At 31.2% G+C, this 27,701-nt stretch overlaps 1 protein-coding gene and 1 long non-coding RNA gene across 2 annotated transcripts in view; one reads left to right on the forward strand and one right to left on the reverse strand.

The window, feature by feature from the left end:
* The window catches only part of LOC139427041 (uncharacterized), a 50,571-nt gene that overhangs the window by 7,451 nt on the left and 15,419 nt on the right, over nucleotides 1-27,701 (forward strand). The window contains exons 2-3 of the long non-coding RNA XR_011638188.1: nucleotides 12,499-12,598; nucleotides 16,504-16,620. This is a non-coding gene — a long non-coding RNA (uncharacterized lncRNA). The remainder of the gene's footprint in view (nucleotides 1-12,498; nucleotides 12,599-16,503; nucleotides 16,621-27,701) is intronic.
* Nucleotides 2,840-27,701, reverse strand: part of LOC107440649 (muscle-specific protein 20) — a 32,965-nt gene continuing 8,103 nt past the window's right edge. The window contains exons 2-4 of the mRNA XM_043039057.2: nucleotides 18,067-18,191; nucleotides 13,564-13,768; nucleotides 2,840-3,364 (exon numbers count right to left, since the gene is read on the reverse strand). Coding sequence (XP_042894991.1) covers nucleotides 3,185-3,364; nucleotides 13,564-13,768; nucleotides 18,067-18,191 — 510 coding nt within the window. The 3' untranslated portion in view covers nucleotides 2,840-3,184. The remainder of the gene's footprint in view (nucleotides 3,365-13,563; nucleotides 13,769-18,066; nucleotides 18,192-27,701) is intronic.

Raw genomic sequence — 27,701 nt, forward strand, 5'->3', positions numbered from 1 at the left:
GGTATCCAAACTTTGGACCGCACTTCTGACCAAACTATGGGGACCATATTTACCAGAATAGGGCTACCCCATATACTTTGGGGGTCAGAAATCCGAATCCGTCGAAAAGGAATGTTCATTCAGAGTTTTTGCGTCTGATTTCGTAATTTTAAATATTGTCTGCGCTAATTAATTATCATGCGGTGATCTCCTCAAGCCATTAAGATTGAGTCCTAGTACGTGAAAATCTGACCATTACATCAAAAGTTATTCAAATTGATTCGTTTTTTTCTTTGCACTGTAAAGTTTTTTGTTGCCTCACCACCCTCTAATATCAATCAAATATTGAATTCTTACTGCAGGTCTTAGCTACCGTAATCTCTGATAACTTAGAGCACGATGTTTTTTTATATAATTTTTTCCCCTCTTAAACATACACAATTTAGAAAACTTTCATTAATGTAACAATAGATCCAATTTTTACTGTTAAATAAATTAATCTCTAAAGTAAATGATCTTTAGCTGAAACCTAGTCCAATTAAATCTAAATGACTTAAGGTATCCGACTAGTTTAATATTGATATTTAAAAAAAAATTGTCCAAACTAGTCGGATACTTTAAGTCATTCAGGTTTATTTAGGTTAGATTTCAGTTAAAGATCATTTTAGAGATTAATTTATATAACAGTAAAAATTGGATCTGCTGTTACATTAATGAGAGTTTTCTAAATATACTAGTTTTATACAAATAAACTAGTTTTTTAAAACTTAAATATTAATATTTAAAAAAAATTGCCCAAAGTTTTAAAAAACTAGTTTATTTGTTTCATTCTGTGTAAAAACATATAAAACTAGCAAAATATTATTTTTCAAATGAACATTTTTCGGTAAAAATGAGGCATTTTTTGCATATATGCTAGACACAGTAAAAAAATTTCTATCTCCTAAAACCGGAAATCTGTTGATAATTTTATTTAGAAGGTTATCAACTACGTTTTGAACTACTACCTTAAAAGCCAGTGCATATACTACTGAGTTAGGGACCAATGTAGTCAAAAAGGCAAATTTTTGAAAATTTCAGCGCTTGTCTTTGCTAAAAAACACGCATAAAAAATGAAACTATGCTTTTATCTCTTAGTCTGTAGATCAAAACATGTGTTCTATAATCATAAACACTGATGAAAAATTGTAGACAATTATTATTAAAACCACCTGACATATCGTGTTTAAAATGATGTAAAATACAGGTAGAAAATCTGATTTTGAAATAAACGCATTTAAAGATTTAAAATCATTAGTCTATCACCTGTTATCACCTTGCTCAAAAACTGCTATAACTTTGTAAATAATTGTAGTACAAAGAAAAGTAAAGTATTTGTTGAAAGCTAAGAGTACAGAAATTCTAAATTTATAATAAACTCAGTTTCGAAAATTTTGCCCAAATTCATGTTTTTGCACTAGTAGTGCAACTTAGCATTAAGATTCTAGGTATATAAAATTCTTGTGGAGTTGATATGATTTGTTCGAGTGATTCATAATACTTGATTTTGTAATAATTTTGTTTCTTTATACAGTCAAACCCCGCTATAGTGAACCTTCAAGGGACCGAAATTTTGGTTCACTATAACCGGGAGTTCACTATATCCGTTTCGCAGACAATTTAACTAATGGTTCCCAAACTCCTCCCTTTTATTACACATTATTCAAATAAATGTCTAAAAAATATTATGTAGTAGCAAAAAATGTGTTAATTTTCATTACTCTTCATCTTGCGTGCAAAGAAAAAAAAATTGTAATTTTTAGCTTATGAGCAATCTTCAACATCAGATATGGAAACACTTCCTGCCTCTCAGATAATTTTTCCTTAATTTCCGTTATTCCGCTTTTTAAACCTGTCTAACCTGGCATTCGAGCACATAAAATCGCTTAACAAATTCATCGACATTTGTCCAGATACTGGAAGTTTGCGGCTTCTTCGAATGGTGAACCACTTCAGTAATGCTTCTTCAACAGCCTTGTGATCTGCTTTTCTCAACTTTTTTCTACCATCTAAATTTTTTTCATGAGCAGAAATTATTAATTGTCTATTTTTCCATTTGTTACAAACTGATGATTTAGATAGTTTATATTCCCTGCAAATATTAACTTGATTGCATCCATTTAAAATTTTTCTGATTATGCTCATTTTATCATCAACGGAGAATGTTTTACGTTTACTGGTCGCCATAGCTAAATTTGAGACACTTGTTTACAGACTTTTTTTTAACTGAACTGAGAGCAAAAAGGAGTTGAAATGAGGGCCTTATCAACACATATTAGTGTTCAACCCTTTGACCAATAATGAATTATTACTCATTCCCTCTGACAGAAAATGCATATTGACCCCACTGACACCTTACAGGTCCGCCTGTGTTGGAAACATCTGCTTGGTTTGTTTAGGGATGGGAAAGTGAGATAAAAGAAGCAAACAAGAAATAATGCTTATCGCTATATTCCCCTCTATAGATGGTTTTAAACATTGGTATATGCATTTATTTTGAAGTAGAAATTTCAAAATTATTACCAAAAAAATAAAGAAAAAAATCAGTCGAAGACAGAAAAAAGTTCATTATATCCAACTTTCTCATTTTTTTGGTTCACTATATTCACAAGAAATAACATTATACGTGTATAGCAAGGCACGGGATCGCACATTTCGTTCACTATATCCGGGAGTTCACTATAAACCGTGCTCACTATAGCGGGGTTTGACTGTATTTTTAAATAGAGGATGCTTAATTTTTATTAAACTTATACGGAATCCTTTTATTAATTTTAAAATAAAGTGTCTATGTAAGATATAAACTCAAACTACCACAAAATAACAATTAAAACATCAACATTTATTCTATTAAAATTCACAAAGGAAACGTACTAATGGGATTTTTACATATTCAAGGAAGCCACAGGAGACTAAAAATGTAAAAAGTAGTAAAAACTCAATTTGCTTTTATTTAATTGTAGCTACCACTATAACTTACATTTTAAGTTATTCATATGTAAATCAATAACATTCTTAGTTTTCACTTTGAACAGTAAACTGAAAAAAAAATGCCCTAAAAAGTTACTAACTTTAGTATTTTTCAATAAAATTTTGAATTTTATTAGTTTACCACTTTTTGCATTTTTAGTCGCCTGTGGTAACCCTGCATATTTGCACAAAACTTTTACATATGCCGTGTATTGCCGAAGTTTTGACCGCTTTGGTTGGCTCCCTTATTTGTCCCGTATTGAAGATTAATAATGGTTTCTCCTGCTCGAAGTTGTTCTTCAGAAAATTCTCTTTCGTTCTTCTCCGATGGTTTTGGTCCCAAAAATGGCCCAGGAAATTCCGGATGGAGGTAGCACTGTAAAGGAAAATAAAAATTAAATTATTCTGCAAATAACTGCCCGTCCACCATAAAGCAAAACCATGGTATGATTTCATTAGTTAACCCTTAGACGCAGATAGAACACCGGTGTCCTTATTACATATATACAGAGAAACCTCCAGGAACGACCACATCTTTGTAGCTCTATTTACGACCACTTTTGGGAGGAACGGAATGTTTTCCATAGACTTTGTGTCGAAGAAAACCGTTAGGAGAGACCACCAAAACCTCTCCCAGCAACCGGGCAAACTTTTGCACTAAATGCAGAAAAGGTCTAATAAGGAAACGCGAAAAAATATTAAAACGAAAAGTATTAACAAAACAAATAAATAGGTAAAAATGTATTCAAAATAGTTGCTTGAGGTTCTTATTTAGAGAGCTTTTTTTGACGATCTCTGAAAGAGGTCTGCAACCTCACGTTGCCGTCAGAGTGCACTAAGAACGATGCTATCAATGATTTATTTTTAGAGTTGAAAGTTAAATAAAAAAGAATGTTATTTTAGAAAAAAACTAAGCATCGCTAACAAACCTGTAATTTTTTTAAAGCTAACTAATTTTCATAATAGAAAATTAAATACAAACTTAAGCAAAAAACATGATTGTTAATTTGTTTAAAATAGTTCCATCGTTCATAATTGGTAAATTTGTTTTTATTCATAATTATATCAGTAGGGATAATTCTTATTGATGCTAAATTTTATTCATCGATCACGTTTTCACGACACCAACACAAGTGGCATTTCCACACCAAGGAAATGACACCAACTAATATTAAAATAGTTTGCAAAAAATCTTGTACCTTCGATAACATTTTGAAGTCAGTGGAGGTAACCCCTAATAACGACCAACCTCCATTAAGGACCATTTTACTGTGAAACAAAGAATAGTCGCATCCGAGACGCTTCACTGTATAAATTTTCTGACGTTCTAACTATAAGCAAAAATGTATTTTGGTATTTTCTACTTGAAGAAAACAGTCTAATAGTTACTAAAATATCTGTTAGATTATCGGAATTATATTTGCACTAAATATAAAATCCAAAAAAAAGTAGTTCGAAATTTTTCTTTCTTTCATTTTTAAAAGTTCACCAATAACCGATTTTGAAAATTAAAGTAATTTCAATAATGAATAACCGATTCTCTTAGATCTAAATAAGTACAAACTTGAAAAAGTATTGTTTGGAAGTGAGCCGCGTTTGAAGGATTTTATCTTTAACGCAGAAAAAAGAAACCGGCGTTTCTTGCTGCATATCATAAACCCTCAATTATTAAAATGCTAAGTACAATATGCTTCTATTACTTTGACCTAAATTGATACAAAATAATAAGAAAAAGTATCAAAAATATGATTAAGACAAATTCTGCGTCAAAGGGTTTAAACGGCCTTTTTTATAGTAATATGCAAAAATATTTTTGGGATTAAAATTGATTCAGAAAACAAAATTCATTTAGATTATTACCTAAAAATAAGTTTGATTTTTAAGACCATGTTCGATACAAATGACTCTGTCTGCAAAATTAAGGTTTTTAAAAATTACAATATAGATATTTTGAAATGAATCTGAATTAAAATTCAAGTTCTAAGTCAAGTTCAAGTTCATCAGGTTGGTAAATATCCTTTAAAAAAGGAAGAGTCGACATGCTCGTGACTACTAATAGCTAATACTCAAGTGATTTGACCAAAATGACTATATTAAAAGTGAATTAAGGTTTTATTTTGTTAGAAATTTAGTAGGTTAATGCTCTAACTACAGTCGTACCCAAAAGTAAGGGAAAAAATTCACTCTCGAGATCTTAAGGAATAGTGTTCCATGAAAATGCATTAAAATATCACAAAAACGATTATAAAAAGTTGATGACACGAACTCAAGATCACGTATTTATGAGTATTACAGCAAGATAATCCAAAAATTATGTAGCAAAATGATAATTGAGAAGTTTCTAATATGAGGTATCAGTTTTCACAACAAAATCCCATACTGTATATAATTTTGACAAACGTCTTGGATCCATAAAAGCTCAATAGGATTCAGGCTTGGAGGCCTGGCTGGTATCTGATTATCTTCGGCTTTGAGGATTTCTCAACCCACCCAGCCCTGTGTGGATGCGCGTTGTTATCCATAAAAATTAACTGGATATCGAAATCGGATTACTAATTTTACGTAGGGTTCAAAGATCTCAGCCCTTTGCCTTAGAGGAGTCAAAGTACTACAAGTTTCGACAAGTTTTTGCTGGTTCATGTCTCGCTAGTTGAGACCGTTATAAATCGAACTCCTTTGCAGTCCATTTCAAGTTGGAATGGATGGGGTTCAAAGATCGAAGCACTTTGCCCTAGAGAAGTCAGAGTACTTCCTTAGAAAAATTCGAAGGTTTTTGCTGGTTAACACCACTCCAATAGACATCATTAGAAATCTACCTCCTTGACAGTTCATTTCCGGTTGGGTTCATAATCTCTACATACGTGAATGCGTTGAGAATCATTGTTCAGACTGAATCAGGGTTCATCAAAGGAGAAAATACAGGAGATGTTTTGCAACTGTGTCAGAGTTAATGTTTCATGCACAAATTCTGGCTGGCACACCTGTAATCAGGTGACCATTTGGCGGGAAGACATTTGGACTTTTCTGAGGTATACGGCCGAGATCTTAAAGTACTGTACAAGATGTTCAGAGGTGCTGTAGGTCTCCAGTTTATTTTTATAGATGACAATTCGCGTCCGATTTGCTGATTATCTTGAAGCTGATGCCACTTAGATTACGAAATTTAAATACTACAGATACTGTCCGAGGTGCTTATGACAGAGAATATTCAGCATGCCATACATTTCCAGTAACCTTCCGGAGCTAAGAACATCTTTAATGGAACGAGATGAATTATTTCAGGACGTAATGAGTTAAGTAAAGAACACGAGAGTTCATTGTGATAACTTTATTATCGGTGCCCCACACCATATTAAAATCCACGTCATTTTCCTACATTATTTTCGGACTATCTTACTGGGATGCCTATTAAATCAAGATCTCAAAGTTCATGCTCTTACCTTTTTGTTACTGTTTTTGTTATAATTTAATGTCTTTTATATAAAAGCTCATTAGTTCTTGAATTCTCCTCAAAAATGAGTTTATTCTTTAACTTTTGGACATAGTGCGGTTTGTGATTTTCTGACTTAGTGATTCAGTGTTATTTAGTGAGTTGATTCAGCTACTTATTTAATGATTCCTTAAGTAAGTGGCGATTTGTTTATTGATTTACTCAGATTGATGTCGCTAAATAACATAGACTACAATTAGTATTAATGTTCTGTCTAAATTATGATTGTACAAAAACTGATTGACACAGCGGCTGAGGAGGCGGCACACATTGGCCAAATCGTAAAAATGGTATCTAAATTAAAAAATAAAACATTTAATTTGTTTCTTGATTATAACTACTTTTTGAGTCGCTGTGGATCAGAGGATAGAGCGTTCGCCTTCCAATGAGGTGAACCTGGTTCGAGTTCCAGCCGTGTCCGATCGATACGAATTCCACATCCGATTTGCATCGACCACAGTGCTGACGTAAAATGTCCTCAGTGGTAGTCGGATCATGGGTTAGAGTCCCCTTGTCGTCAGGCTAACCTTGGGAGATTTTCGTAGTTTTCCTCTCCTTGTTACGCAAATGTGAATTAGTTCCATCAAAAAAGTCCCCTATGAAGGCAAATTTCTTCCTATACTTGATCCGGGAGTTTTCTGGGTATTCTGTATTGGGTTCAAATTACAATACTTCGGAGTTACACAAGTAGTCGTAAACTCAAAAATTGGGTCAGCTGTTCAACGACGGTTATAAAATAAAATAACTACTTTTTGATGTATATAGCGCAATGTAATTATAAAGAAAAAATTTATGTTTCTTTTTTTACTTAAATAACAGGCTGAGCTTATAACTGTCAGATGGGGTGACTTTGTGAAGCGAGGGATGACTTTGTGCAACTGGAGGTGACTTTGTGCAAACTGCCATTTTTTTCAATTTTTGCGTCGTGCCATCTAGGGGTATTTTTTAAAGCCCGTTATCAACTGATATGAGTTGTCAACATAACGAACTAATGATTTACCAAGAACTGGCAATGTAAACATCATCGGTTTTGGAAAATTGTGAGCTCAAGTTATAAACAGTTTCAAATTTCTTAACGTCGCAAAATCGGAGGTTGGAAAGTCTGCTTGGTTGAAGAAGTTCGTTATCTTGACCAGGAAGGTAGGTTATACAGGATGTTTATAAAGTCCCGGACCCATTTTGATGTTTAATAACTCATAAAATAATAAAGATAGATTAAAATTAATAACATAAATTGTTAGATAGACTCAAAAAGACCCTTGTCAATGAACTTTCACGTGTGCCCCCTTTGTCGCACGGAGAATATCAAGTCGATAGTCAATTTTACGCCAGGTAGATAATACCCACATATACCTTCGTATTCGATGATACCTTCGTATTTCCACAACTAGAAGAGCTTCAGCGACATGTCTTTTTGCAACAAGATGGTGCACCACCTCATTGGGGTATCATCGTTCGTAGTTCTTAGAATGACCATTTTCTAGGAAGATGGATTGGGCGAGGAGATCCAATTCCTTGGCCACCCAGATCACCGGATATAACGCCGCTGGACTTTTTTCTTTGGGGATTTATAAAGGACAATGTTTACAGGAGGATCGTGTCGAACATTGATGACCTAAAAGCCAGAATTACAACCGCAATAGCCTCTGTGGATGCCGACATGCTTGCCGCTACCTGGCGTGAAATTGACTATCGACTTGATATTCTCCGTGCGACGAAGGGTGCAAACGTGGAAGTTCATTGACAAGGGTCATGAAACTTTTTGAGTCTATCTAACCATTTATGTTATTAATTTTAATCTATCTTTATTATTTTATGAGTTATTAAACATCAAAATGGGTCCGGGACTTTATAAACACCATGTACTTTAAAAGCCTTATCAATTGAGATAACAAATCATACATAATTTTTTGTTTTTAATTATTATAATGTTAATAATTGAAAAAATGACAGTTTGCACAAATTCACCCCATCTGACGGTACTTTTTTAGCATGGCGAACTAATAAAAAAGTAGACGTTAAAATTTTTTGGAAATGTTAACAGCAAAACTAATCTTAGGCAATTCTTTTTATCTTATTAAAATTTTGTCTTTAATAAACGCAAATTTTCATGTAGAGTAAAAATTGTATTTTACTTGCTCATATAGACGTTTTAAAAATATATGTCTCAATTATTGATATTTTAGAAACATTGTTGAATACATTTATGTTGGCCGCACATGACAGTTTTGAAATTACGTTATGCTTGTAGAGAAATGTTCAAACAGTGAAAAATGAAATGAGTAAAAATGCAATATTAAAAAACTTCTGCTGGCGTTTGACTCAAAAATTATATTTATGTTGTTAAACTTAGTTACAATTAATCGACAGAGGGCGCACAGAGATTGGAAAAACATCTGACTAAATATAGAAAAGTTATTAAAAATGTTCGTTGAACAGTATAATCACAAAGAAAATATTTTGTATCAACTATTTCCAACTTAAGTAACAAGCCGATTTTAGTTTAGTTCTTTTTATTATCTTGAACTAACATTATTTTTTTGTTGTTGAATATTTTGACAACAAAATTAATTTTTGAAAGCAAAATGTTTTTCAAAATTGTTAAAGCATTGTATTTAACGACTGCAAATATACAAGTAGAATACGTAAAAATTGTATTTTACTTGTTCTTATAGATTTTTTAAAAGCATGTAATTCAATTTATAGAAACTTCGTTAAATTCAAAAGTGTTTGTCTCCTTTCTAAAATTGCACTATTCTTGTAAAGAGAGGTAAATACAATGAAAAAAAAATCAGCTGAGCATATTTACACCAAAAAAATATTAAAAATAAAAATTTAAAAAATACACCCCGTGCATTTGACTTGAGTGTTTCATTGGTGCTGGTAAATCATTAATATATTTAAAAACAGAGGGGTGAGCGGATAATTTAATTGATATTAAAATTGATAGAAAACAATAGTTAATCTGAAAAAATACATGTTTTTTTTCTTTATGTTGTAAGTATTCAACCTTTTCCTGAAAAAATTAAGGCTTTAATGATTTTGTAAAAAATAATGTATTTCAAATAGTGATCGAATGATTCGATTCATAACTTATTTTAAAGATTTATTCTAGATAAAAAAAAAATCGAAAGTTTGCAACCTGCCATTAGAATAATTGTATCAAATCTAAATAATAAATTTTGTTTCTTGTTCAGCACATAGTAGAAATATATATATAATAGCTTTCAGAAAAAAAAATTTCTAGCTGACTAAGGAAATAGGAGAATATTATGCTATCTTGGGAAGCAAAAAAAGAAAATGGCATTAGTTTTTAAATACTATCGTAATATATTTGATTGTTTAGCATATATAGCACAATAAGTAAATTTATAATGTTGCACGGAATATTTTGAAATAACAGTGTTTGGTTCAGTTTCTATATAGTATTTAATTTCCAATCCCAAATGTTTTCGCAGTTCAAACATTATAGTAGCAATTATGAATCCTGAATTTTCAATTGATATTTTGGATTGAGCTCATTGAATTTTAAAAATCTCACGTCATATTCGTAATTAGAAACAGATCATTAAAGCGTTTTACACTTTTAGTCAACTTTTGTTTTGTTTCAGACCACTGTGTATATAATAAATGACAATAATTTGCCATTAGGACCTCACATTGTGTATTAATATTATATTTTATTACCGGCGTTAAACAGCCGACTTAATTTTGAGTCTACGACTACCAATGTCCAAATCTGCGATGACTTTGATAAACTGACACGGTTACAATAAACAGGTTTCAAGTTCTAGTAGCTTGAAATATTCATCAATCCATACAGAATTAAAACTACAACTATTTAGCTAAATGATTACATATAACTAATTTTTGCTTAGCAAAATTTTTAATTTTAATAATTTCTTTCCTCCTTAAAATGTATTGGGGTAATTTTATTTTACAATCGGCGTTGAACAGCAGACCTGATTCTGAGTTTACAACTGCCAATGTCCATATCTGTAGTCTTATAGTTTTGAGCACTACTCAGAAGACGAGGGAACTCCTGGATAAAATATTGGGGCAAACTAGCCATTATGGAAGATTTTTTTGATGGAACTAACCCACATTTGCGTTACATGGAGAGGAAAAACCATGAAAACCTCCATGATCCGTCAACAACTGAGGATATTTTACGTCAGCACTGTGGTCAGTGAGAACCGGGAGCGAATTTGAATTAATCAGTCTCCGCTGGGATTCGAATCTGGCTCACCTCATTAAAAGGCGAACGTTCTATCCATCATCTATCATAGCCATTGGCAGTAAAACTTTGATTTTTAAGCATACTGAGTAATGAATTTTGTAACGTTTGTTTTATTACGCTAAATTTTCAACCACTTAAACAGAAATTTCTTTCCGCAGCTGTAGGGAGTGGTATTATTCGTTTGAAAAAACTTTAATACTCATAACTCTGTGAAAAATCACAAAAAACTCAGTTTCATAACTTGAAATACACTGTCAAATAATGAAACCCACTATGCTCATTTTCTTATTATTTAAATTTCATAGTTTACATGAGCCCAAAGAGGAGAGAGGGAAAAATTCTGAATTGATTAAAATTTAAAAAAAAAACCCAAGCATTTTAAACCCCATAAAAATACAAGCTAAAATATCTGCAGTTTTCTCAATACTCTAAAAAATTGCTCAAGTTTTGAGTTTTATTTTGTAACTCACAATATTCATCATATCTGTCTGTTTTCTAGATAAAAATAATGTAATGGGAAAGAGTTATAATTTAAACCTAATTCAATATCGGAATAGCGAACACAATCACGCAAACTTTAAGATTCATTTTCAATAGTTGGAGGGGTTGACTTCAAATATGCTAATAAATTATCGCCGACGACAATTCAAGTTACGAAATCAGACACAAAAACGTACTTTCTCTGAATAACATACCGCTTTTTTATAAACATACCGCAATCTGGGAAATATGGTCCCCATAGTTTGATCAAGAGAGCTATCCAAATTTTGGAACCCATAATGTTAATTTTACTTTTATTTCGCCATATATCGAAAAGTTTTTCAACGAATTGAGAAATCTTTGCACACAATTACAATAATTTCAAGCAAAAAATAAATTTTACTAAATATTTATTATCTTTTATTTTATAAAATAATCAAAAAATATTTTGAATTGTAAGGTATAAATTTTTTGCATCGTTATAAAGTATGGAATCTTACAAGGCAAAAAACAAGGTTTTAACGAAATTGACTGAATAGTCCTTGAGAAATCGAATTTTAAATGTACGACTTCTTAAAATTCGATTTCTCAGGAACTATTCAACCGATTTTGCTCAAATTTTGTATTTTGCCATGTAAAATTACATACTTCAAAATGATGTAAAAAAAAATTGTACCTTACAATTCAAAATTATTTCGACTATTGTTTTATAAAATAATAAAAAATAGTGAATATTTACAAAAATTTATTTTTTTGCATGGAATTATATTTGTATTATCGCATTTTATTATTGTGTACAAAATTTTTTCCATTCGCTTTGGAAATTTTTCGAGATGCAGCAAAATACACAGAAAGTAAAATTAACATTAAGGGATCCAAACTTTGGACCGCTCTTCAGACCAAACTATGAGGACCATATTTTACAGATTGCGGTTAGCCCTACATTTTGGGGGTCGGAAATTCTAATCAGTAGAAAAAAAAGGTATGTTTATTCTGAGAAAATACGTTTATGTGTATGATTTCGTAACTTAAAATATCGCCTGCACTTATTAATTTGCATATTGGAGGTCACTCCATCGAACCATCAAGAATGAGTCCTAGATCGTGAAGATCCGATCATTAGATCAAAAGTTATTCAAGATGGTCCTTTTTTTTTGTCTGTCCATTGTGCAACGAGAAATTTTTATTTTGTTAGACTTATAAAGCCAAATTTTTAAAAAAAGTAATTTTTGTATCTGACTTAAAGTATTTGCATTTAATAATATAAGCCGAATTTGATAATATAAGGTTTTCTTTTCAGATGGAATTGATTGAAAAAAAAATACTCAATTAAAAAAAAACAGGAAAATTTCTCTAGCCCAAGACTGGAAAGCCTGAAAAAGTAACCGACTTAACGGATTGTAAGTGTTGTTACAGGTATCAATTACATATGCTGAGTGCAAAATTCTTCCTCTACATGGCAAAAAAACTTTCACTGTTCCGAGGTACTCGTGGTACAACACTTTCAACGGTTTCCTGCGTTCTGCTAAACGAACCAGGTTCATTCATTCTAACCGAGGCTCAAAATTAGTCACTAAGTTCAACAAGATTACACTTAGCACTGAAAAAAAAGAAGAAAAAGAATTTAAAGCAAGGATTTCAAAATAATCACCATTTGTATCAACAACGTGATGCAGCTTTAGGGTGAAACTAAGCTTTATATATTTAAGGTAGCTACTAAGCGGCTGGGTGACCACTTCGATCAAACTGCGTAGGGGCGAAGGGTGCGCGGTATCGATCCTCGTTAAACTGTTCCACCGTGAAGTGCTCGACTTCGCACCCAGGTCGTCTGGCTACCAAACCAGGGGAGCCATCCTCTCTGCAGAGAATCAAATTCGCGATGGCATGTCTTCAGATCTTCTTCAGGGACGTTTTCCAGACCGTCGCCAATAGCCCATTGCGCAGCTCCAATGCGACGTAAATAAAGTACCTACCTACCTTCAGTTATAATGGTTTGAAGTTTTGCAAAAATCATTGTTTTATAGTTTTACCAGAGAGTAGAGCCATCTATTGACGATCTTTGTTGCAAATTGTGAAATTTGGTGAGAAAAAATATCTCATTTTTTAAGCAGCAATCCATATATACCCCTTTTTATTTTATTTTAATAGAGTTTTCAGATTGTACATTTTTCGGATACCCGGTATGCGTGGAATTTAATAGAAAATAAGACTAGAAGCCAAATGTGACCAGTTTAGGTTACCTTTTTATTACTACGGCGACGTTATTGCTGGAACTCGCCAACCTGTTAGCATTATTAGTAATCCTATCGCACGCATGGTGCATTCATTTTATAAAACTGATTGACAGAAATTGAAGCCAACTTACCGCTCTGCCCAGTGACATTATGCATTGTGTCACCTGAGGAATGTTTCTCCTCTCCCAGAGATCAACAGTTTGGAAAACATCTATTTCAGTCACTCCATATTTCTTTGCTGCCTCTTGAAATTTGTTTATGTTTTCCATCATTTTAAACTGACCACCTTGTGTGTTGATTTTCTTTATGATTCCAGGTGACAGTTGATTCATCAACCTAAATAAAACAATTTTGAAAGTGAGTTTATTTGCGTCTTTTAATAGGATGGTTTCGTTTTTCAAAAGAAAAAGAAAATGGTAGCACAAGTGTTTATTTTAAAACTGGCGTTGAACAGTCTATCCATTTTTGGTCAATGGTCATCAATGTTCAACTTCATATTATATTCCTCCGTATTNTGAAATTTGTTTATGTTTTCCATCATTTTAAACTGACCACCTTGTGTGTTGATTTTCTTTATGATTCCAGGGGACAGTTGATTCATCAACCTAAATGAAACAATTTTAAATGAAACAATTTTAAGGTCAATATATTTAGTTTATTTGCGTCTTTTAATAGGATGGTTTCGTTTTTCAAAAGAAAAAGAAAGTGGTAGCACAAGTGCTTATTTTAAAACTGGCGTTGAACAGTCTATTCATTTTTGGTCAATGGTCATCAATGTTCAACTTCATATTATATTCCTCCGTATTGGCTTTCGTAGAGGACTTTTTGATGGAGCTAACCTGCATTTGCGTTCTACGAAGAGGATAACCACGGAAACCTCACGCAGTTAGCTCGACTTTAAATGGATTCTTACCTATGTTCCGTCTACCACTGAGGATGTTTTACATTTGCACTGCGTGATATGGGAGCAGAATTAGTATCGAACAGTCATCTTTGTGACACGAGAGCTTTATCGCCTAAGTCATCGTAGCTCAGTGCTTGATTATTAGCATTAATTTTTCAGAAAATAGAAAGGTCTACCCACCATAACACATTGATAATATAAATACTTGAATTCAAGTGCCAAGTTCCTTATCTAAAGCTATAGTGGTAGGTAAGGAATACCACATTGGTATAAATAAATGCTTTACTACTTTTTACATATATAAGTGATTTTCATATATTAACCACTTTTTGTGGCTTGGCATAAATGAGTTAAATTTTGAAAGTAGTTAGAAACATAAGATGCCCATAAATAAAAATTAACATACTTTATTATAAAACAATACACCCTTTACTCAAAAAACATTGGTATCTTTGTTTTAACCAAAATTTGAGCTGAAGGGAAAAAGTAAACGAAATAAATTCTTTGAGCTTATAACGTTAATATATTACTGAAACTAACTAACTTATTTGAAAATAAAAATGCTTATTTTAAGACAGTTAATTTATGGTTTGTTGTAGAGTTATTTAGTTATAGCATATTAAATCTATAACTCGATAACCTAATCATAAAAATCTATACATAACGTGAAATCGAAATATATTGAAATACATAGCTTTAGATTTAATGTATTCGAAATTAATAAATATGTGTAGATAAAAAAATTGCTTTATTTGCAGGAATTGTTACTTTTAAGAAAACATATTAACAAAAAATAATTTAAACCGTGTTAATAAAGTTAATTGTTTCAACATATGCTTCTAAGATTCCAATTACGTTAATATCATTATTTTTTTAATTAGTAGCGTAAAACTGTAAGACTCACAGGACTTTTCTCCACCTGCTCATCTGACCATTTGAAAGAAATGTAAATTACATCGTATAATCAAAGTAAAGAAATCAAACGGTGTTATAAACTAAGTCACGCAAAAAAGAATTTGTGAAACTCGTGATTTTTCAAAGTTTCTACTTATAAATAATTCTTCTCGTGATAATTTGGTTTCTAATCCCTCTTTTTCCTTAAGTTATTTTTAAGGAACTGTAACAGATTTCAAGAAGAATTATTCACAGTTTAGATCCCAAGTTATTTTAATGATCAAATTGGTAATAAAATCAGACATGAAAGAAAAATTTACACAAGTATGTTTCCTGTTGGAACAACAGATTTAAACGTTATTTAGATTGAATGTCCCAAATTAATTTATAAAACATTAGTTCCACAAGCAGTAGTACCTTATACTATGTCCTCTCAATAAGGTTGTTTTAACCATGTGCATAGTTCTAAGACTTAAGGGATCCACAATTTCTTAAAATAAGTACTTTAAGATTCATCTATTAAAACTAATAATTATTTCTAAAACATAAATGTTGGAATAAATTAGAAAAATTCAGTTTACTAGTTAATTATTCTTTCAGTTTACTAGTTAATTACTTTCATAAAACAACCTTACACTATTTTCGAATATGGAATGCTTTCCAATTATAAATGGCAAACAAGGGTTATCAAAACAAGAATTGATTTTCTTAGAAGCATATCTTAGTAAGTACTTTAAGATTCATCTATTAAATCTTAGAATCTTAAATAAGTACTTTAAGATACATCTATTAAAATTAATAATTATTTCTAAAACATAAATGTTGGAATAAATTAGAAAAATTCAGTTTACTAGTTAATTATTATTTCAGTTTACTAGTTAATTATTATTTCAGTTTACTAGTTAATTATTATTTCAGTTTACTAGTTAATTATTATTTCTGTTTACTAGTTAATTATTATTTCAGTTTACTTGTTAATTACTTATATAAAACTACCTTATACTGTTTTCGAATATGGAATGCTTTCTAATATGGCAAACAAGGGTTTTCAAAAAAAGAATTGATTTTCTTAGTAGCATATATATTTAGTTTCATCAGCAGGTGTCATTGAGGGCAATGTCTCATAACTGTCGTTTGCTTGACTCCCAAAAATGTTCAGGATATCAGTTCAGTGTTTGACCTTGAAGAGTCTTTTTGTGAAGAACACCTTCACTACAATCTAAAAGACACAACATTGTTATCCACTAGTTCCTCATTGGCACACTTTCTTTAGTTGTAGATTTTGGGGATTTTCCAAAGAGGAGACAGTTCTGTACTTCCAGGTCAAGTTCAAGAGGAGTAGACAAAGGTTTGATGATGCTCATTCGATAAGTGGCATACTGATTGAGAAGTGAGAAAATAGTTACTTGAATTTTCTTGACCTTCATGATTGGATTTTCGACCTCCAATTTAGTATTTTGCATGCTAAGAGAAGCACCATTCTAAACATAATCCATTTTCTGAACATTTGCTTTCTTTTGTTGAAAAATCTATTGTGTTTAAAATGTTTTTTGAAGTTTGGAATGTTTTGGAAGAATTAAGTGTATAATAGAATTGCGTATTATGAAGCATATATAAGTATTTTAATCCCAATTTTTTCAGAAAACCATTTTTTTTAATCTCGTCTCGTATATCTATGAAATTAACTATCCAAATTACCTTCCGTAATTATTAATTCCTAATAATGCAAAGTTGTTTTTTTTATATACATCCAATTTTAATTCTTTAAAGCTTAAAAAGTTCATATTCTCAATGTTTTATAAACTCTTCTGTTTTGTGTGGGAAAAAAAAAATGTCCAAATTGTTGAAATTTTGAAATTTTGAACAAATTTTTAATTGATTAAATTTTCCGCAACCTTAATGTACTATGCCAAGTTTTTTCCATTATCTTTCAAACTAATCCCTCTAAAATCTGATTACACGATACTATGGTTAAGTTCAACACCTTATTAACCCATTGATGCTCAGGCTGAAAACACATGAAAAATATGTATAAAAAGTGGTAGTATATACTTGTTTAAACGAAGCGAATATTTCTTTCTGTTCGCCATTACTTAAGCTTAAAAAGGAGCTATGCTTCGACTTCGTATCCCGATAATGTATTATGATAGAACTGTTTTGGGCAACAAAAAAAGAAACCTGTTCAACCACTTTTTATTTTTGAAAAAATCTGTCCTTTTTAGAGAATGCCAGGTAAAAATTGGATAAGGTTTCACAACATGCAGCAATTGTGCACAATTATATGCTTCACCGTTAAACTGAATTTTCAAAGCATAGTGTTCCCACTACACACGTAAGATCAAAAAAACTCAGTGTGCCAGGGCACCGGACAAAATTGCTAATTGGTGCCAATATGTGCAGTATATTTTCACCTTTTTTTAAGACTCGAGAAACTAGAGAAAGTTCGCAAACAAAAGTAATAAAGACAAAAGATGACGATTAATCGTAATACAAAAATTGCTTTTATCATAACAGAAATTTATGTGTTATTTTAATTCTTTTAATTGCTTGCGTTATGAGAATTGTATACCATACCACTCACTCATTATTTTTTTTGTTAAAAATTATCTTTCGAAATATCATAAAAATGAAAATACGTTTCGGTATTTTTCATTACAAATACTTATAACTTTCTTTTTTAAATAAACATTTAGTTTACTGTAGTTCCATTATTTATTTTATTAATATTGTTTTAAAATAGCTTAAATAAATGTGCTGAAGTGTGCTTTCTTTACAAATGCTAAGCTGCTAAAAATGTTGAAATGTTGCCTTTAATATGTAATGTGACCACACTTACTTGCATAAGATAACACCATCTCTCAAGACCTCTTCGTATGGTCCATTAGGTAATTGTTCTCCTAAGATTTCTTGAATCCATTCTATTACTTCCTCTTCTAGTTGTTTGTCACGTTTCGCAGCAATCTGAAACAGATTCAATTGCACTCTTTCAAACAATTTTCGTTTTTGTAGCTTTCATTTTGTAACCGTAATAATACCCTGTATCTTATGCAGCAATTTTTTTTTAAATAAACTATACGGACAGGTTGCATATATAATCCAGAAAACAACTAAGCTATTTTTGAATTACAGTCAAGATTTCAATTTAGATATAGTGAAGTTAGATCAGAAGCTTTTGTGATGAAGGGAAAATAATCAAAATAATGATAAGACAAGTAATAAATGATAAATAAAAGATAAATAAATGATAAGACAAGTGGTTAAAAGGATTCTCAGAATTGAAAAAGGTGTAATTGCATTCAAAGACAAACCATAAAGAAATTTAAAAAAAAATAAAAATGTGATATTCAGCGATTATGCAGACAATGAATTATGGAGTTTACCTCCTATTTGCACAACTTATAGGACCCTAATAATAAATCTACACTTTTTTCCAATAACAAAATCTCTGAACCATGGTGGCTCAGGGGATAGAGCGTTCCAGTGAAGTTAACCGGGTTTGAATCCCAGGAATGGCTGGTCCATAAGAATTCCGCACCCGGCTCGCAGCAACCACAGTGCTGACGTAAAGTATCCTCCGTGGTAGACGTATCATGGTTTAGAGTCCCCTTGCCGTCAGGTTAACCATGGAAGGTTTTCGTGAATTTCCACTGCATGTAATGCGAATGTTGGTTTGTTCCATCAAAAAAACAAATTTCACACAATATTTGTTCCTTTGCTTTATGATTATGTTCAAAATTACAAGGCTACGAAAGACATTGGTAGTCTTAAGCCTAAAATTTGGGACCACTGTTTAACGATGGTTACAAAATAAGATAATGTGAACAGAATCTAAATTACTTTCTTGTTTAAAAATGAGCCATTAATGTTATATTTATAAATGGTAAAAATTAATTGGCTCAATTTTTGAGATACTCTAGATGAAACTTGAAATTTATGTGGTACTTGATGTTCCCAACATGGAACTTGAAGTGATGTCGAAATTTTAAATATAGTTGTTAGTTATATAATTGAAATTAATATTATATGAACGTTATTAATTAATTATATAAACGTTATTTTTAAATCTAAATTGTCTTAGGAAATTTTAACTGTAGAATTTTTTGTGAAGACTAATGATAAGGAGCAAAATACAAAAAAAAAATTGAGATGATAAAATATTCGAATGAAAAATGATTTAAAATTGCTAATGATAAGTTTAGGTTTGTAAATCTTTATTTGAAATAAATCGAAAATGCTTAATACTGGTGTATCATGTTTTTGGTTTTATCAAAATCTTTTTTTTTAATACTTTTGTATGGTTCAATTGCATAAAAAAATTTCCAAACAATACGAGTGCATAAAAAAAATTCTTAAAAAGCTGTTTTTCTCTACTTTTATTTTGAAATATCACAGTTTACGTATAGAAATTTAATGTAAGAAAATAGTATTCACATATGCATCAATTAAAGGGTTCAACAAACAAAACACTACAGTATGGTCGGATTACACAAAATGTTTTATTTGAAGTAATGCAGGAATTAAGAATAAGTTTAATATGCAATCGTTACGTAACAAAGAGTCTTAGACAATTTGCAAATGAGTGTTTAGACACAAGTTTTTCAATAACTGTGCTCTTTAAACCACAATTCCAACGTTTAAAGGTATTTAAAAAATTATTAAATTTTGATAAAATGTATATTTTATATTATGTTTTATTCTGAGTAATTGCCCATGAAGTATAAAAAGATAATCGATGATATTTAAATTTCTTAAGTTAAAGTAAAATTTTGAAACCTCACTGAAAACAGAAAATAACACTCATTTATTAAACTGTTTTCGTCTGCAAACTCAATTATTTTATTTAAAGTTATTTATACAACGATTTGTCTTAAAATCAGTTTTATCTATTCAAATTATTTCATCTGATGCATGATAAAATTATTAAAATCAAATTATTTCGCTGATTTCACCTTCTAATAAACCTATTAACGCGCTAATTTTATATGGCTCTCCCGTCTGGCCAAAATGATTTTCTCAGTATGTATTGCATTGTTTTCTTCAGACCATTTTAGTAACGATAATAATATATAAAAATTAAAAGCATTAAAAATTTACTCGAATTATGTGTTTCTAATAATTTTGGCGTCGCCGGTCACTGGTGACCCCCGTGGCTCTACGAACAAGCCCAGTGCCGGTCACCGGTGACCTCCATGGCATTCAACGTGTTAAGCTTATATTGTAACTTGATAATTCTTTTGAGTACGGCATATTGCTTTAATTCCTGCTAGTTGTTGACTATTGGTCAATCTTTTATATTTTTTTGGCTAATATATTTTTTTCAAAAAGTACGTTTTATAATTTATTAAAGCTAGTATAGCTTTAAAAATGCATGCTTGATTGCCCATTAAAAGTTGTTTCGAGCAATTGACATGATTTTTATTACTTTTATCGAGCGTGGCAGACAAAGTATTGACACTTCTACAAATTTCAGTTCTGACAAAAATTAGATTATTAAAATTTTTATTACTGTTTCACAAAAGCATTTACACTTAAATAATGTCTGTGCTTATGTTAAATTTCTACAGAAAATTCAGATTAGCTTAAATTTCAGATAAATTATGGAACGTCTAAAAAAGTTTTATACTGTTGTTTTTTCGAGGAAAACAAAATCACCTATACCCTTAAAATATTTAATACCTATTTTATTACTTTTATTAGTACAGAGAACTTAATGGTAACTTTGCCTTAGTTAAGGCAATTACAAAACAGGTATCTAGTTTCTTACCCACATGATCCTACCTCTCAGGTAATGAGTGTTGAAAATTTTGACTAAGCCGTACATCAGTGAAAATTTTCATTTTAATTCGTAAGGTTCAATAAAAGATTATTTTTGTATGAAATCAGACTTGGAAAAAGGCAATAAATGGGTTTTAAAAATAGTAGAATTTATAATAATAGTATTTACAACATGATAAAATGTGTATTAGGTTGTTGATAGTTTTGTAACAACCAGAAATAAATGTTGGTCTAGCAGCCAAAGAATATGCTCTAAATGAAGATGACGGAGAATTTTGATTGCTACTCTAAAAACAATATGAGGTGTTACAAAGGTAAATCTACAAGAAAAGGGATTTAAAAATCAAAAATCAAACTACTAAAAAATTAAAACGGAATCAAATTTGGATGATTTTTGTTCAACTTACGAGTATAGCAAGTTATGGATAATTTAAAAAATAAGTTATAGACCCTCTATAATATCAACACTAATTTTTTCAACTTTTGTATGTACAACATGATAAAATGAAGATTAAAATGTGTTCATTTAGAAAAAAATTTATTAAGTTAATCCCAATCGTTGAAAAATTCATTAAAAAATCCTTTTCTTAAAGGCTTCTACTGTGGTGTTCCCGCTTAAAGCTGGCAATTGTTTGTATTGATTTGTTGTCATCTACTAATAAAGCTTCTATTAAACACATTTTTAAAAAACTTACTTTCTTCACAGTTTTTGATTTAATTATAATATAAGTCAATCGAGATTTCGGAGAGATATCTTATATTCGGTGTGCGTGCGAGTACGACTCCCCATCTAATATTTTCTAAACCTTATTTTCATCCTCAAGACAAAAAGCATTGTATTTAAAATAAGTTTGAATTTCATGAAAAATTTATTGCGAATCATTTACATTCTACAGATTTAAGAAAAATGGTTATGGTGTTCTACGGTTTGGTGACGTTTCAATAAGTTAAGATTTAAAATACTTTTATCGATAGAAAGTACAACCAAGTATATTCCAATTAGAGTAAAATTAATTTCTTTCAATTATAGACACATGAATTGATCCCAACAGTGTATTCAGCTAACATAAGCTGAGAAGTAATACACATTAAAATTATATGAATTAACTTTCCCCATATATTGATGTTTACACTATGAATTATTTGAAATTAATATTATATTAATGAAAAATAAGACGCAAAGCCTCTTTGAGAAATTAGCTATCAAATTCATTATTTTTTCTCTGTCGCAAACAATAAACCAATTTCCTTTCCGACATTTTTAACATATAGTTAATTTATCATTGCCTTTAGAGTTTGATATTTTTCCGAAATGACGCCACTATTATTACGAACCAGTTGCTACATGATCTTCTTGACATAGCGTTTCCAAACGAAACGCATCATTTGAAAAATCTATTGCAAGCTGATTTATGGCACAGCAGAAAATAAAGCGCTGTTGAGTTTTTAATTCTGGATACAGTTCGAAATGAGTTTATAAAATGAACATAGCATTTTATTCCGTTTTCAAACTTTTTCTGTGAGTATTTTTAAAGGAAAAACTAATGAATCCAAATAAATTTGGGCAGTTTCCACGTATGTCATAAATTTACAATAGTGGTAAAATAATTAAGCTGTAGGAATTTAGAGTTTTAAAATTCATTTTATCATTTAGAGTTCTGAATACGAAGACTTCACCTAAAAAGTTAACATCCACCTTGCCCTGAAGTTCAAGACTTTGTCCCGTAATGGTTTTATAACCGTTGCTGAACAGCCGACGCAATTTTGAATTTTTCGACTACCAGTGTTTAACTTCGTAGCCATGTAATTTCGAATCCAATCCAGAAAACAAGGGAACTCCTAGATCAAGTTTTGGGAGAAATTTTGGAGGACTTTTTGATGGAACTAACCCTCATTTTGCATTACATGGAGAGAAAAAACCTCGGAAACCTCCCATGATTACCCTGACGGCAAGGGGACTCTAACCCATTATCCGTCTACCACTGAGGGTTGTTTACGTCAGCAATGTGGTCGGTGTGATCCGGGCGGGGAATTCAAATCGACCAGCTATCGCTAGGATTCGAACCCGGGGCACCTCATTAACAGGCGAGTGCTCTATCTCCTGAGCCACCATGGCTCTCACGTAATGATTATGCTTAGTGTTTAAATAAGTAAGGAAAAGTAAGCAAGTAATTCCCTATTTCGTTATTAAATTTGCCTCCAAAACTGAAATGGTTTATTTTTCTTGCGTCCATTTTTTAAAACACCCATTTCGGGATGCGTACAGATTTAAAAACTCATCGACGAGCTAACATTAGCTGTTCCACTTTTATGATTAACTTTTGTCACTTACTTAAAATCGTACAGGCGAAAAATAATGCGAGTAAAATGGAAGAAAATTTTCAGCCACCTATTTTCAATTCACTAATGACACTGACAGCCTACGTGATGACATTATTTCCTCGGTTGCAGGGTGGCTGCATTAAAGTCAAAAGCTAAAGTAATCACTTTACTCTTTTCTCCCAAATGAAAATTCTGTAAATAAGATTACAAGTAATCTCGATTGCTGAGTAATTGATTATTGTAATCAATTGCATTACTTCCATTCAGTTCAGAAACCATCTAACTCATTCATGTTTATAGGGACCTAGATTACTTTTTACCAAGATTACTATGGATTACCTAGATTACTATGGATTTTATTAAATGATTAAATGCAAGGCATATCCTATTATTGCTATTACAATACAATGAACAAAACCTTTTGATAAGTTTCAATATTTGTAACGAGGTGATTTTCTTACAAAAGTGTTTTAAGTTTTTTTAAAACAATCCTTTTAAAGGGCTTTCACAATACTGCACGAATAACTTATGAGAAATAATTTTTGATCAGAAAAGTTTGGTCTCATTTAGCTTTGAGACATGGTTATCAGTACATTGAAATACTTGCAATATTTCTGTAAAGGAAGTTTGGATAGGTAAATCTTTTCTTAATTGATATTTTTATCGTGGCACTTCTCACAATTTCTTGAAAATTATTCTGATGCATTTTTAAATCTAAAGCATCTTCCTAAGTTCAGTAAAATTATAATTAGAATAAAACTCTGTCTCAATTTACTTTAATCATTAGAGCAAGTTAGGGTACAAAATAAGAATTTATATTGATTTTTTCAGTTAATAACTTGTAGCCTAACTAAGGTAAATTGATATTAAAGTAAAGCAATACGTTTGCTACCGGCTTCGCGCATGCGCGTTGTAGTCTATCGAGTTGGTGTCTAAGTAATGGTGTCCCAGAAAACAAGCTTGCTGGTGCAAGATCGGCAACGAATGTATTAACATCAACAAAATTCTACATTTTCAAATTAAAAATGATTGGAAGTTGCATTTAAAATGAAAACTTAAAAATAGCTAGCTTAAATTTTAATACAAGTAGCCAATCCAAGTTAAAGACAAAATAATTAATAAAAAAAGGAATCTTTTGTGATAACATATAATCAAAAAACTTAATAACGTTTCAATATGACGTATTCATCATCAGGTATAAGTTTCAGCAATTGTTATCGCGTTTGATGTTTCAAGAAGAGGCAGCTTATTATCAGTGATGCTAAAACTGCACCACAATTATACGAAACGTAAATAGTGCAATTGCCCAGTGATGGATCGCTTTGAGATGGTGTCCCCAAATACACTTCCTGGCCTCATCTATCAGCATCTTATAACATCTAAGAAGGAATTAAGCGTAGTACAACGTCTTTTTCAGCATTACAATTATAAATGAGAACACGATAAACATTAATATGTTGACTTAGCTAAGTTGACTAGCACCGTTCTTCATAATGTCGGTACCATGTCTAATTTCAAAAGATTTAAAAACATTAATTTATTCAAATTCTGATACATAGCCAATTTAAAAATTAACTTTAAGAGATGCAAGGAAAAAATAAAACCGTGAGAAACTTTTCAAAATTGCGGAAATAAATGGGAGAACTAACACCAGGAAGTACACAAACATTCCATGTATATGTTTACCTTTACAAACGATCAACTTTAAAATTATACGTAAACAATTTAAAAATAGACTGTTTTGAATTCCTTCCAGAATTTGTTACAACAAGCTTGTTTCAAAGTTGAAAGCTGTTTCTTTTGATTGATGTTAAAAGTATGCAAACTTTTTAAATGCTTTGCGATTTTAAGCCGTTAAGAGTAAATAAAAGTAATGGTAAAGGTAATTTTTGAAATATGTATTTTAAGAAATATAAGTGACATTTTTCATAAATGGAAGATTGTACTAGGCGTTATTTGATGTACCTCGTTAGTTGCTTTGATTGAATTTAAAAAACTATCTGTAAAATTACCATAAGATCTTCATATCGCTTAGCATATTCATAAGATAAATGTAGACATGTAGATCTTTTAAATTTTCCCTTAGTGTACGCAAATCTGGAAAGAGTTGATTTTCGTATTGTCTGCGCAAATGAAGAGGGAATGAAAATAACCCAGTTTTCTTTTTCTTTAGCACACCAACGAGAAACAGACCAAGTCTTGAATAAAACAAATCGCAAATTATCAAGTTGTTGTAGAAGGAGAAAGTTCCTCAGAAAATTTAACATTACAGTTAAAGAGAGCCAACAGGAAAAAATATTAGGGTATTTTTGCTATAAATTGTAGAAAAATAAACAAATGAATGAATTTTAGAAAAAAGAATTTGTAGAGAAATTAATGAAAAAAGAAAAAAAATTAAAAAAAAAATTTCGAAGCTTTTGAGAAAATGTTTGGGAGATTCACTGTTACAAGGGCTTCCTGACCTCTATTTAACCCCTATTTATTCATAATTGTGACTAAATGTGTGTACCTTATGGACAGAAAAGGAGAACTGCAAGCTAGAATCTGTTGAAAATGATTTCAAAAAAATGCAATTGTTTTCGGAAAATGTTGGGTGATATTCAGATTCAGGTGGTCAGTTTACAACAGGAATAGTGTCCTGGTTTGAAGATTTATTTATTATTTTTGCAACGCAGTCTTATTTTGGTTATGGTGTGGCCTCACTGTAATAAAATTTTGTATCGTATTAAACTTTAAATCTGGTTTAAATTATAACCGAAAACATGGTACAAATTTACACTGAATTAAGGTTATAGCAACTAAGAACGGTGTTATGATTAGAGTTAGTGATATTATACTAACATTATGGTTCTACTTCGAACCAATATTTCTCAGAATGCAAAAGAACCAGAAGGAATAAATCAATCCGTTTCAACTCCTCCTTCCAAATTTTTTTAATCTAGTTTATATTTGAACACTCCTCGTGTCCTCCATCGGTAAGTTTAGTTTCGATTTAAGCCTTATTAACCACTTGAAGACAATAAAAAAATTACTTTGAAAAGTATACAAAATAAATTGATTTAAGAGCTTAACATATTTTTATGGGAAAATTCATTTTCTTTTAAAAACCGTTGTATTATGCAAGAGAGATGAAAAAAATTGAGTTTCGGTCATAAAGGTGACCTTAACATGATTTTTAATTTCACGCTTAAAATCTCTTGCAACCTTTTTCAATTAAGCTTTTCAATAATGAGTAATTAAAAGTAAAGCAAGTTTATAAAGGATTATACTTGATGAGAAAATAATGGAGGAAAATATCCTGAGTGATACACCTAGTACCATAGGGCTGTTTTTAACAAGTATACCACGTACTGAAACAAGAAATACATAAAGAGATACACACATTTTCCAAGTTTTTGATATATACTAAAAATGCTTAATGTTTGCACTCTTGGTCATCTGGTGTACATCCCAATGGTAAGCCAGTTCCGTCCATACATTCAAAAGCAAATTTCTAGGAATGTCAGTTACAACAGTAGTGATACCTTTTTACAACGTTTTTGGCCTCGATGATGACGTTTTTGGCCTTGAACTTTGTCCTTCACAAAGTTGACTCTGTTGAACCCAAGTTTACGTAACCCCAACGTCATCAACACTGCTGCTGTGACGGGTATTTATAAAATCTTACAACTGAGCTCATGGTTGGTATTTGGTTTACCACTGAACAGTGAGCAATTTTAGTATGAGGCAGAAGCTTGGTTAGTATATCTTTTCACGTATCACTAGTTTTTGTACGTAGTACACTTGTAAATAAACTAATCTTTAAAACTGGATAAATCATTTGGGTAACCCCGTATATTGCAACCTACTAATAATATTTTGTTACATGTTTTATTTTTCAAAACCGAATTAAGTCATGGAGTGTATTGATCGTAAATACACAGTTCTAAATAGAACATCAAAGTCAAAGGAGCACTAGCTGCTGTTAGTAAGCGGGTGGGTGAACACTTTCATCTACCTGAGTAGGGATCGAGGATGCGCAGTATCGGTCCTCGTTAAACTGTTCTACCCTAAAATGTACTTCGAGCTCAGGTCGTCGGACTACCAAAGCGGAGGAGCCATCCCCTCTGCTAAGGATCAAAATTGCGATAGTGTCTTCGGATCATCCTCTGGGATGTTTCCCTGACAGTCACCCATAATTCATTGTGCAGCTCTAGTGCAACGTAAATAATGTACCTACCTACTTACCTAGACCGGAATTGAAAATCATTTAATGTTAAAAAATTTTAACGTAGTTTTTTTTTAATAAATTATTTTAACATTGTATTATTTGCATATTTTCATACTGAAAGTTTTCCGAATTTCCAATGAAAAAATGCTTAATTTTTTATTTAT

This window comes from Parasteatoda tepidariorum, chromosome X1, assembly GCF_043381705.1.
Source record: "Parasteatoda tepidariorum isolate YZ-2023 chromosome X1, CAS_Ptep_4.0, whole genome shotgun sequence".
Classification (NCBI taxonomy): Eukaryota; Metazoa; Arthropoda; class Arachnida; order Araneae; family Theridiidae; genus Parasteatoda; species Parasteatoda tepidariorum.